Source organism: Coptis chinensis, chromosome 3, assembly GCF_015680905.1.
Source record: "Coptis chinensis isolate HL-2020 chromosome 3, ASM1568090v1, whole genome shotgun sequence".
Taxonomy (NCBI): domain Eukaryota; kingdom Viridiplantae; phylum Streptophyta; class Magnoliopsida; order Ranunculales; family Ranunculaceae; genus Coptis; species Coptis chinensis.
The window spans coordinates 31,514,390-31,527,733 of record NC_141458.1 but is presented as its reverse complement, the minus strand read 5'-3'; the positions used below and the strand labels follow the sequence as shown (position 1 = coordinate 31,527,733).

The 13,344-nt window shown below is 37.6% G+C and overlaps 1 protein-coding gene and 1 pseudogene across 1 annotated transcript; both read left to right on the top strand.

Annotated features, from left to right (window-relative positions):
* The first annotated feature begins 1,546 nt into the window (after nt 1-1,546).
* On the top strand, nt 1,547-4,806 carry LOC147509176 (uncharacterized; annotated as a pseudogene).
* A 2,604-nt stretch (nt 4,807-7,410) lies between these two features.
* LOC147509175 (EIN3-binding F-box protein 2-like) lies at nt 7,411-8,307 on the top strand (the record flags this gene model as incomplete). The annotated part of the gene is made up of 1 exon (XM_086597729.1): nt 7,411-8,307. A coding segment is annotated over one exon (897 nt), but the record flags the coding sequence as incomplete, so codon positions are not given.
* Nucleotides 8,308-13,344: the final 5,037 nt, after the last annotated feature.

Sequence of the window (13,344 nt, the reverse complement as noted above, 5' to 3'; positions counted from 1 at the left end):
TAGTAGGCTAGTACTTTCAATTGAATCACCTTAAGAAAATCGTTACTGTTTGTCAGAACTCCAGAAGGATTTGAAGCCGAATCATTCGAATAGATTTTGTATCACACTGCCTGCCGTGTGTTTAGTACTTTTCTTCCCCCAATATAGTAGGTGCATTGATCAGGTGTTTGCATTCCTCAAATTATAATTCACTGAACTGCTTGGGGATATTTTTCATTGAATTTCATGTGAGGTCCCAAAATTATATGAAATCCCATAGCACTGTCTCGATGCGTCAAAATGTGGTCCAATGAAAGGTTTAGCAAGGTTTTAGCTCTCACCAAATACTTGCCTTTTAGTAGCCTAGTAAAACTTGTAATGGCCTGGTGATGGCATGTAGTTGCCTATATAGTGGCCTAGCAGTTACAATTTTTCTTAGTGGCTTAAGGTGTTTGACTAAAAGAATAAGATATGGAGACTGTTCTCGTACATAAACTGGTTTTAGAAACTTATGCCTGTTGTTTTATTTTTAGTTTGCAAGTTTGCTTATTGTTAATTGATATATTGGCCTAGTGATGGCATGTAGTTGCTTGTATAGTGGCTTGGCAGTTCATGTTTACGGTTTTTGTTAGTGGCTTAAGGTGTTTGACTGAATGAGTAAGAGATGGAGACTGTTCTCGTACATAAACTGATTTTAGAAGCTTTTATGCCTGTTGTTTTACTATTAGTTTGCAAGTTTGCTTATTGTTGATTGATATATTGGGCAGGAACGCTTGGCTGATCGTGATTTGAGCTAACAAATAGATAAACACGTACTCAACGGTAAAAAAATTACTAGCTTTCAATTTGTTGATTGTGTGTGTGTGTTTCTTTTGCAAAGTTAGGGTACTGAATATTATGATTCCTAGGAATTTCTAGTATCAAGACCCTAATCTTAATGCGACACTTAACTATTTCATTTTAGTCTACCAAGTATCTAGGTGGCTGGCCGGGCACATGTAAGGAAAGTAGGAATTTCCCCATTCATATGCCTAAATCCATTCCCACGCTACACTTTTGGCACCTTAGGTTGATTAGTACAAGGTTATATTGTATGTTTGTATTTGCTTCAACCACCAGATTGAGCCAAAATCTATGAATTGCATGATTTTATCTTGCTTAATCACCTTTTTTTTTCATGTGTATGTAGTACTTGTGTATTGAATTTCTGACATTGTGTATGGATAAGCCTTGGATGACTATGGATAGACTTTCTGATGAATACGAGGAAGGGGTCAAGTATTTTATAAAATGTGCTGGAGAGCATGCAGGCCCAAACAATCTTAATTTCATAAGATGCCCATGCCTTAATTGTGGGAACCACCTGCATCAGAGTTTGGACGATATCAGGGATCATCTGTTTCATGTTGGTTTTGAAAAAAGTTACAGAACATGGATATGGCATAGGGAAAAGCCTCACAGTGGAAAGTCCCGAAGTGTCGACATGCATGAACCTCCATGTCAAGACTTTGATGTGGAAACCCCATGTGATTTTGGGGACACGGTTAGAATGGTTAATGATGCATATGAGAGTTTCACGGGGAATCCTGAAAAGCTTTGTAAATTGCTTGAAGATGCTGAGAAACCTTTGTACAAAGGCTGCAAAAGCTATACAAAGTTATCATCCCTTGTGGAATTGTTCAACTTGAAAGCCAGTAGTGGGTGGTCAGACACGAGTTTTACCAAGCTATTGAAGGTGTTGGGAAAAATGTTGTCGGATAATAATGAAGTGCCACAATCCATGACCAAAGCTAGAAATATTTTGTCTACGTTTGGAATGGAAGTTCAAAAAATACATGCATGTCCCAATGATTACATACTTTACAGAGGAGATGAGTACAAGGATTTAACTAGTTGTCCAACTTGTGGAACGTCGAGATATCAGGAAAAGAAAGGTAAAGCGCCTATGAAAGTTTTGTGGTACTTTCCGCCTCTCCCAAGGTTTGCAAAGATGTTTCAATCCGCTCAGACATCAAATGATTTGGTATGGCATGCAGATAGAAGAGTAGAAGTTGATGGTCAAATGCGTCATCTAGCAGATTCTCCAGCATGGAAAGAGGTTGATAAAAGGTGGCTAGAGTTCGCTGAAGATCCAAGAAATTTGTGACTTGCTCTTTCGACAGATGGGATCAATCCACATAGTAATCTCAGCTCTAGGCATAGTTGCTGGCCGGTTATGTTGATCACTTACAATCTTCCGCCATGGTTATGTATGAAGAGAAAATTTCTGATGCTGACAATGTTGATATCAGGTCCCCGGCAACCTGGTAATGATATTGATGTTTACCTTAGACCTTTAATTGAAGATTTACAGGATCTTTGGAATCTTGGTGTGGAGGTTTATGATGCCTACAAGCAAGAATCTTTTACATTAAAGGCTGTTCTACTGTGGACGATCAATGATTTTCCTGCTCTTGGAAATTTAGCTAGGTGTAGTGTCAAGGGATATCTTGCTTGTCCAATATGTGGTGAGAAAACTGATTCTACAAGATTGAAACACTCGAATAAAAACATATATCAGTCCCATAGAAAGTTCCTTCCAAAAAATCATCGTTATTGAAGGCAAAGGAAGGCATTTAATGGTCAGCAAGAGTTAAGATCACATCCAGACCCATTAACTGGAGAGGTGATTTCAGAGAAGCTCAAAGGGATGAAAGTTAGATGGGGGAAACCAAAGCTGGTGATTCCAAAGCCAAAAACATCAAGAAAGAAGTCAAAGGCATCCAATGAAGAGTCACAAACACGAGAGAAGCAGCCTAGCACTTCTGATGAGAATGAAAGTGGTAAATATTAGAAGAAGAGATCCATATTTTTTGAGCTTGAATATTGGGAATTCTTGCTTGTGCGACACAACTTGGATGTCATGCATATTGAGAAAAATATTTGTGATAGCATCATCGGCACACTACTTAACATTAAGTACAAGACAAAAGATGACCTCAAAAGTCGCCTAGACCTCTTAGAAATGGACATGAGGAAGGAACTACCACCAGAGAAAAGGGGAAATAGAACTTATCTTCCACCAGCATGTCATACGTTATCTAGAGCTGAGAAAGTAACAGTTTGCAACACTTTGCGTGAACTCAAAATGCCAGATGGATATTCTTCACATTTTAGACACCGCGCGTCGATGCAAGATCTAAAAGTGTATGGTCTCAAGTCTCATGACTGTCACATATTGATGCAGCAACTTCTTCCTGTGGCAATACGATCAGTGTTGCCAAAGCACGTGAGGTATACTATCACTCGGTTGTGTTTCTTTTTCAACTCTCTTTGCACCAAAGTAGTGGATGTGTCCAAATTAAAGGAAATTCAAGACAATTTGGTCCTCACTTTATGTCTACTGGAAATGTACTTTCCACCATCGTTCTTTGACGTCATGGTACATCTATCTGTTCATCTTATAAGGGAGGTTGAGCTTTGTGGGCCGTATTCTTTTCGTTGGATGTATCCATTTGAGAGGCAAGTACACCGCGAAAATTGAATTAACTACTTTCAATAATTCAGTAAAAGCTTTCATCAATTTGATTGATTGTTTGTTTGTTTGTTTGTATTTTCTCTTTTTTTGTTACTTTTTGAATATTAAGTTCATGAAAATACTAAAGGGCTACGTCTTGAATCGAAATCGTCCGGAATGATGCATTGCTGAAAATTATATCCTTGAAGAAGTCATTGAGTTTCTTAGCGAGTACTTATCTGAGAATGAATGCGGGGGAGTCCCATCGGTTAGAAACATGGATACTAATGATAATGGAGAAAGAAAATACAATTTCTAAAGGAAAGCCTCTTGGTGGTATGAATGTTGTTGAAGTCGACGAGAAGACTTGGGAGCAAGCTCATCAATGTGTTTTGGCAAACACTAATGACGCTTCAACCTTATATCGAAAGTAATGCGTTAGTATAGGATTTTTTTTCCTTATTTCACCTAGACAGATAATGGTGACCAAGCTTTTTTCTTAACTTGATAGGAAGCATATGGAACACCTAAAGCTTACATATCCTTGTAAGTCAGCCAAATAGTATCAAGATGAGCACACTCGCACATTTATTTATTGGATTCGTCAAAGGGTAAGATTATCTGAAATTATTTTACATCTAATACAACTTTGTTAAATTCGACTAAGATTCTTGGATAACTTGGATAATCAGGTTAAGGAGGAGGCAGCAGTTACCAGTAACAAACTTTCAAACACCCTGAAAGTTATAGCTCAAGGACCTCGTCGAGACGTTCTAAAGTGTTCAGGCTATGTTATTGGTGGATACCGTTTTCATACGAAGGATCATGAAGCTTCACTAGTAAACCAAAATAGTGGTGTGGGTTTAATAGAGACAACAGTGCAAATTTCTAGTGCCAAGGATAAGAACCCCGTTGTTTCAAAAATGGGTTACTATGGTGTTATAACTGAGATATGGTTGCTCAACTATCTGGTACTCAAAGTCCCAGTATTTAAGTGTGACTGGGTTGACAACAGAAATGGCATCAAAGTAGACGATTTGGGTTTCACTTCTGTTGACCTTGGTATAATTGGACATAAGGAAGACCCTTTTGTGATGGCCTCTCAGGCCAAGCAAGTCTTTTATGTACCTGACCAACTCGATCCAAAATGGTCAATAGCTTTGAGGACTCCTGAAAGAGACTACCTTGAGGAAGGGAATGAGGATGAGCTAGATCATACAAGTAGTAAAGTCTTTCCAAATGTCGACTTCCTTAGTTCAGGTGCATCAGTATCATCTTATGCGCGTGTAGATTGTGAGGGGACTTATGTCGACCCTACCCCTAACGATTAAGTTAGAGCATGTTATGATTTTTTTCTTTCTATGGGGATGTTTGAACAAGTTTGTTCATTTATTATTTGACTATTGAATATTGTTATTAAATGTGAATTCATACCTACTTTGATATTTATATTTGCCTTAATACTTTAATTCATGTTATGGATGATCATTTGTCTTATTATTGTTTAATTAATATTGTCCAAGTTATTGATACCTAGCTTATTTCATATGTTGTTATTGGTTAAACTTTTCATGTCTATACTTGGTATATAGGAAATCAGCATGGATCCAGGAGAGAATTCTGATTCTGATTCAGATATGGGAGTTGACGAGACTTCCGATACACCAATAGAAGTTAACAATACACAAGATTCAAGTGTAGAAAGGACAAGAAGAGGAGCAGTTCAATGCAAAAGGATAACAAAAATGAGAGAGGGTGAACTATTGAATGTTCAATACAATGAAGATGGTCAACGTATAGGGGAAGGCGGAAAGGATTTGGCAAGCTACTCAGGTTTGTTAGCGGAGTCCCGAATCTTTATTGTTGATTATGAAAATTGGCATGCTGTCGGAGATGAAGTGAGAGACTTGTTATGGGATACTATAAAGGTAAATAGCTCCAGTTGTACTATTAATTGTCTAATTAGTCTTAGGTTATTGTAACTTTATAGCTTATTCTTTTTTTATAGGCCAAATTCAACTTGACAGAAGACAAAAAGAAGGGTGTTGTCTCAGATATTGGTGAGAAATGGAAAGAATTCAAGAGTCGGTTGACTAGGTACTATATCACTCCCTACAAAGACCAACCTGAAAAGCTTTTGAAGCCGCCCTAAAAACACGAAAAAATATTAGACAGAAGATTGGGAAAGATTTGTGAAGTCAAGACTGACACCAAAATTTCAGGTTTGGATAACTTATTTTTGTTAGTTTGATTGGTTTTGGATAACTGTATTCATTTATGGTTAACAAGCATTCTATCTTCTGATACTTCCTACTGCCTTATTCTCTAAAACCTCAGCCCATGTGCTCTTACTTTCTGCTCGATTTTCTACCGGGTGCGGGTGTGGGTAGTAATTTGGTAGTCTCTTTAGTCATAGTCTGGGGGCGAGTCTCACGAGTCTAGACGCTTGCTAGATATTCATAGTAATTTGGTAGTCTCTTTAGTCATAGTAATTTGGTAGTCTCTTTAGTAATTTGGTATTCATTTTTGCTTTTTTCATTCTCATTTTCATACTAATGATTAGTAGTTTTTATATTTTGTCTCTTCGTTCCAAATATAATAGATTCCGTATCCAACCTACTATTTCGGAGTCGCTAAAGAAAGAATACGGGGCAAAATATTCCGGAAATCAAAAGCTAGTGGTAGGAAGAAGAAATAGTTCAGTTGGATTCTTAAGTTGTATCGGAGCAATGGATTCTAATTGCTACCATACTCTGGTATAAGTCAAGCGGTCTTTCTTGTGACTTTCATTAAATGTTTTTTTCTTTTAAGTCCACCAATAGGAGTTTTCGAAGTTGGACTGATTGATTTGTAGAAGTCGTTGATGTTTGATATTTTCATTGTATACGGCAATGACATTGACGTTTGTACTCCTGAACAGGTTAACATGAGAAGCTCTTTGTGAAGAACTTCCCATTCAAGTCGAGTCTGCCAAAGCGTAGTGGTACTTTTAGTATCAGTTCACATACACCATTTAGCAGAGGCTCAGATGCTTGTCTATGCTAATTAACCTAATAGTACTGGGTTTACTTGAAAAACTCATCCAGATAGTGTCAATGCTCTTGGCGCTGCTGGTATGTGTAACTTGTGATGGCTGTGAACATCACCCAATAATTTTCTATCTAAAAAGGAAAATAAAAATGTAGTGGAACCTCTACTCTATTTTTTTCTTAGTCTTCCTTTTCTTGAGGTTGAGTTCTTAACCTACAATTGGAAAAAGTGAGAATAATATACTCCCGTTAGGGCTATGTTTACCTTTTTGGTATACTACATATTTGGAATATTTTCTGGTACTAGAACAGGGGTAGTTGAGGGACTTGGTAGGTGGTTCTACAACAGAAATTCCTATTGAAGATGCAAATAAACTTAGCTTTTCAAGTTTTAGAATGGCTGTTGTACGAATGTGGACGTCATGAATGAAGGATAAACTCCAATTCTTCTACTATGACATCAGCTAAAAGTTGGATTGATTACAACTTCTTGGGTCAGGGTCTAGAGCTACTTATCGTTCGAAGAACAATTAAGCCTCGTGGTCGGGGCTGATGATGTTAGCCTTCAGGACAAGCGGGCGTTGATCCCTTCGGAGCTGTTCGTAATGGCCTTCACTCTTTCAGGCCAGATGGACCAAAGAGAAAGAGAGTCTTTGTAAAGGTAGTAGAGGCTCTTGTTGATGTGGAAGGGATGGTACTACTTAAGTGACAATGATTTGCCCATAATTTTAGTAAAGGTAGTAGAGGCTCTTGTTGATGTGGGGCAAAGTTATAGAAAAGCTGAGTAAATAACTTCCAGTCCTGTATGTTCCTAGTTGCTTGCATCTATCTAGCTCTTAGTGTCCATGGAATGGCATTCCCATTAAAAGCTTTGACTGATGCATGTGAATCCGCCTCTATTATTATTCTTCTCTTCTTTCTCTATCTTATTTTTGTAAACATCTTACTTCTCTTACAATCTCTTGTTCTTTACCTCTTTCTTTCTCTTGGCTTATTTCTTTCCCTTCTCTTAAAATACTCTGTTTTACTAAGTTTCAAAACAGAGTTGAAATAGGGGAATTTGACTTTGATGGAGAAGAGGAATCTGGATTGGAATTTGATGAAGAATATGAAGTGGGGGTGTCTAGTGTTTCACATAAATCATCGGAGTTGCCTTTAGAGTGTCTTAGTGTATCAGGACTTGGGGTCGGGGATTGCGGTTTGGGCTGGTTGTGGAGAAGTTGCACTAAGCTCAAAAGGTTGGAATTGAGAAGTTGTGAAGGTATTGGAGATGGTAATTCATTTACATCCTTTATAAAGTGTTTAAAAGCTCTACAAGAATTGGAAATTAGAACTTGTAGGACTATTGTTGATAGAATTTTATTACTATTAGCTGAACATTGCAATTCTCTTAATTCACTATTACTCTATGATGGTGGTAGTAGAGAGGGTCCTCATCAGTTTATTAGTCGAAGTAGATCGAATATTCAAAAACTCGACCTTCGATTGCCTTTAGACCTTGAAAACAATCACCTATTAGCTGTTGCAGAGAATATCAGGGGACTTATAAGTCTTAGGCTACAAAGTTGTCTAGTAACAAGTGAAGGCCTTAAGACAATTGGTTCCACAGTGAGTGTTGCACTAGAAGAATTGGCATTAATAAACTGTGATGTCGTTAAGAGAGAACCCGGATTGTTAACCACTTTGGGGCAGAACCTGAAGGGACTCAAGAAGTTGGACTTGTCTTATAATGAAACGTTGGTTGATATGGAATTTGTTTCAATGGTAGTTTCTTGTAAGAATTTGACTGATATTACCCAATGAAGTCTTCTTAGTATCAAGTCTGTTATGAACATCAAGTCTTCTTAGTATCCTTAAGTCTGTTCTGAACATCAAGTCTTCTTAGTCTGCCCTTATGTTCTGAACATCAAGTCTTCTTAGTATCCTTAAGTCTGTCGTGGCGGTGTGCATCCTACCCTTGGATAGCCAACTGGAAACTTTATTGCCCTTTAAGACCTCTCTTTTCATGTCTTGCTGAATTCAAGATTTCATGGTCCTGTCTGGGCCAAATTATCTCAGCTCTAGGTGCAGATATGCCTAGCTATTAAGGGCTCTGTCAGTTAACTGTTAAATTACATGGGTAAGTATTTCCCTTTCATAGAGAACATTTTAGGTTTAATTTGGTCTACGACCACTTTTCAGTAAATTATTTTCCCTGAAAACCGCTCTTCCATCCTGAAATCAGTCATGAATTACTCGTGTTGCTAACTGTTGTTAAATATAAGTTGTACAAAATATTTTCCAGAAAATTAGAACTTTAGTAGGTCTCATCTGTTTACAGCTGCTTCCAGTAATGTTTTTCCCTGAAGTCGCTCTTCCATTATATTCTAAGCTTTAATTAATTAGCTACATGGCCCCAAGCGTAAGCTCACTAAAATTTTGTTTACAACAGAGAACGAAACGAAACTATTATGATGAGTGAGAGTTGGAGCTAGGCAGAGGAGAGTTAGGAGCTATAGTTGCGTCAGTGAAGAGTGAGGAGCTATGGCTTATAGGGAACGGTAGTGACGTTATCGCGGAAAGCTTTGGCTTACCTTTGATTCTCCTTCCGATTCGGATGAAATCCGGGATTGCCGGTTTTGAGGAAAGGACTTCACCTGCCTCCCCTCTGATTTAGAACTTGTAGTCGACTTTCAAGAAATGTTGAACAAGGATAACAGAGCTAAAGTCGAGGTCTTGTCAACTTGAGTGACGAGCTAGAGTTGGAGGTATGGATAGTGACCGCTATCTTTATATATGCATTCCTTGTAGGGTAGCTACTACTGCGTAAATAGAACCTTCGCTGCTAGTGCTAAGTAGTGACTTCCTGCCAACATTAAGTCATGAAAATCATTATGACGAGTGAGAGTTGGAGCTAGGCAGAGGAGAGTTAGGAGCTAAGTAGTGACTTCCTGCCAACATTAAGTCATGAAAATGCATATGCCACCAACATTAAGTCATGAAAATCATGTGACTAAGCCTCAAAATGTCTCATTCACTCTTTTGTTCTCCAGTCAACACAATGAATGTTGTCAATATAGGCCCTAACAACATGGCAATCACTGTACGCACAAACCCACCACAGTAAGCACCTTTAAATAGTTGGTCCTCTAAAAATTCTTTACTTGTCTGTTAATAGGAATGTGATATAACACCCCAGCTTTTATTTGTTTTTCCTAATAATAATAAAAATAATAATAATAATAATAATGTAATAGATAAAATAGATATAGGATATCCAGTAGTTACGGATAAAAGCCCGTAAATAACTAGATAAGAGTTATCCTTTTTTTTTAGAAGTTTTAAAAAACTAGAAAATAGAGTTTCTCACGTAGAGTTTTTTTTTGGGAAAAACAAAACGAGAGTTTTAGAAAAAAAAAATGAGAGTTTTACTGAGAGAAAAAAAAAAGGGGGTTTGAACAAGAAAGATCGTCCAGTTTCGCGCAACAGTCGATTTCAAGGGTTTTCTGCTTAAGGAAAGTTGTTCGGTTTATAACAGTGAGTAGTCAGAATATGTTATATTATTTCTTTTATTAGTTTCGATTAAGCATATCAGAAATGACGTTTTCTCTACCTGCGATATTGTCAACTCTGTTAAAGGGTTAGATACTTTGAACCACTGCAGTAGATAAATTAGGACGACTTCTAGCATTTAGCTGTTGAAGTCTGGACACCGGTGGCTAATGGCGTCGCCATCAGCAGCACCAAACCGTTCTTTGTTTTTTTTAAAGTATGGTTTTTATTTGATTTGTGGAATTGTTGAATTGTAAACTTTGAATGTTTATTGATGATGTTTGGTTGTGGTAGTGAAGAGTTGGGTTTGAACTGGTGTTTGGGATGATTGGGTGAGGGGAAGCCTTGAAACAGCCATTAATGGCGTTCGACCAAGACCCCCAAACCGTCCTGATTTGAAATGGGTTGTTGAATGTTTTGTTGTTTGGTTGTTGTGGGGTTTAGTTGAGGATGGAAACCGAGTGGTTTCGGTGTGGTTGGCTGTTGTTTGAATGATGGTGAAGCTGTCACCGGAGCTTTAATGGCGTCGTTCGAATTTTCGTCAGTATAACAGAATCATGATTTGATGGTATAGGTAGGTGGGGGTTTTTGTGAGGATCAAAACCTCTGGGTTTTTTTTCTGTCATGGATGGCCGGTGGTGGCCGTTGTGGTGGTCGGTGGTGGCTGGAGAATGAAGGAATGAAGGAGATGAACAGTAGCAAAAACGATTTTGGGGCTTGGGCCAAAATCGTGGGCTAATATCTTTTTAGTTTTTGATTTTAAAAATTTGACTTTTAAGATTAGACTATGGGCCTTAGGATTTGGGCTTTTGGGTTTTTTGGAGTTTAGGCGGGTTGACCAATGTTGACCAATGTTGACCGAGTTGATTGACTTTGACTTTGACTTTGACTTTGACCAAAAATTTGACTTTTTCCAAAAATTATGATTCGGTCTATTAGGATAAGTCTAGGACTATTAGCATGTTTGACTTAGGCTAGGACATTTATAAATATACTTGTTATGCGTGTATTTACTTGCTTTGTGATTTTTCGCTTTTTATGATATACACAACGCTATGACACTTATACATTCATGAAATTAATAACGCGTAAACCAAAAAATAATTGAATCAAGATATTCCTACGTTCTCTGAAATAATCTATGCAATAAAGTACAATAATGCGTAAACAAAACTTACCGCACCCTTTTAGAACTCTCCACGCCTCAAGTTTTGGAATTGAATTTATGACTGATAAAGTCATATGTTAGGTGGGCATTTATTGAATGTGCCATAAATGGCCCGTTAGTATTATATAAGGGTATTCATTGAATGTGCTATGATTGACCCGGGTATTCATTGAATGTGCTATGAATGACCAGATTGCAGTGGACTGCCCTAAAGAGGAACTAAGGTATTCGCCTTGCGGGTTAGTTGTATTCCTTCAGTGTACGGGAATGTAAGATTGAGTATTCCTTGAATATGGCAGGAATGACCTAGGGCATTCATTGAATGTGCCATGAATGGCCCGTTAGTGATATGATAGGTATTCCTTGAATGTGGCGGGAATGACCTAAGGTATTCATTGAATGTGCCATGAATGACCTGAGTTTTTGTGCCCAAAGAGGCTGTGAAATATGTGTATGAAAGCCCAGAGATGGCTATGATGTTGTGGTATTCGGTGGGAGAGAGGCACACAGGAATGTGTGATTTGGCAAATGTGTGGAGTGCAAATCGTGGAGTAGGTACTAAAGGGTGGGTGTATAAGAAAAGTAATTGAGTAATTGATAAGAGAAATTGATTTGTTTATACGAGTGTGCTTGGGTTTACCTTTGAATACATATAGAATATCTACATATGTTATATATACAAGTTCTAACTTTCTTTTGCAGGAGGGTAGGACTTAATAATATTTTGTGCAGGGACGCGGTCCTACCCTTATACAGCGGCGGACATCGGTAAGTGTAATTCAATTATTTAGATATTAAAAGGAGTTATTAGAATGAGTTAATAAAATGGAAGTTTTGCTTGGGAAGAAACTATGCCGGTTGAGATGACGGAACTACCTGTCTTCCAAGCTGAGAATGATTAGGTTATGATAGATTTAAAGTGTTAGTTGGCTAAGTAAAGTTTGAAATGTTTATATGTATTTAGTCTACTCATACCAGCAAATTCAATTTGCTGACCCATGTTTGCTTTGTTTTGGCAACGTGGGTGTGTTCTTGGGAACATAGGTGGAAGGCAGTGGAACCGCGGCGTGTGATTGGGATTCGTGCCTGGAGCAGTCCGTTAGTTTTCGTTTAGGTCTGATTCTTTATTGGGAGAATGTAATAACATAATTTACCTTTTGCATGGCATGAGAACATGGTAGTGAGGAATTTTATTTATGAGAGTTTGGTTGATTATTTTATTTGGACGGATGATATCTTAATAAAAGCAATGGCAGATAATTATTGGGATTATTTTAATTTAAAGTTGTTTCTTTTATGACATGGCTATTAGGGTTTTGTATATGTAATATCCTCCGTCATAGCCTGGGTTTTTAAACAAGTGAACCTAGTGATGTTTGAGATATTTATATTTCAAATATTCACTTTGTTATTGTTTAGAAATTCGGGCTGTGACATGTGACCTCCCCAAATTGCTGCTGTCATTGGATGTCATCTACAAGCGGTATTTTTGCACATCTGAACTCAGGTAGCCCCTTTGATAGTCTAGGATTGTGTGCCAACCTAGGTTGTTAATAGGAATGTGACCTCCCCAAATTGCCTTTGACGTGTGTTGTGATAATTAATTCCTTGACTATTAAAGACATCCAATCACATTAAACCCATATATTGTTTTTTATTCCTAAAGATGACTAATTCCATGTTTTCCAGGAAATTAGCAAACTTAATTCAAAGCGGCGAGTAGCAAAAGTATATAACCACAGGACGGGCAAGACGGGATTTGCTGATATTGGAGAACAATTGGTGAGTACATTGTCTGTCTCAACATTTATACATGTAGGCACTTGTTAATTTGTTTGGGTATGATAAACCTTCAACCAAGAGTTTCGAAGACATGCATCGTTATTAACCACGGCTGCTTATTTAGCGATTATTTTGTAACCATAGAAAAAAGAGTTGGGACCATCCTTTAATGGAAAAAATCGGAGGCCTTCAATATGGAAAAGAGCTTACTCAAAAAAAGGAAAATATATTGAAGTAGCTATGAAAAGAGTGGCTGAAAAGATTGTAAGTTTTCTAATCATTTATTATTATGTTTTAATGTTAGACATGAATGCTTGTTGTGATTTGGATTTGCTAAATCCTTGTTTACTTTAAAACTT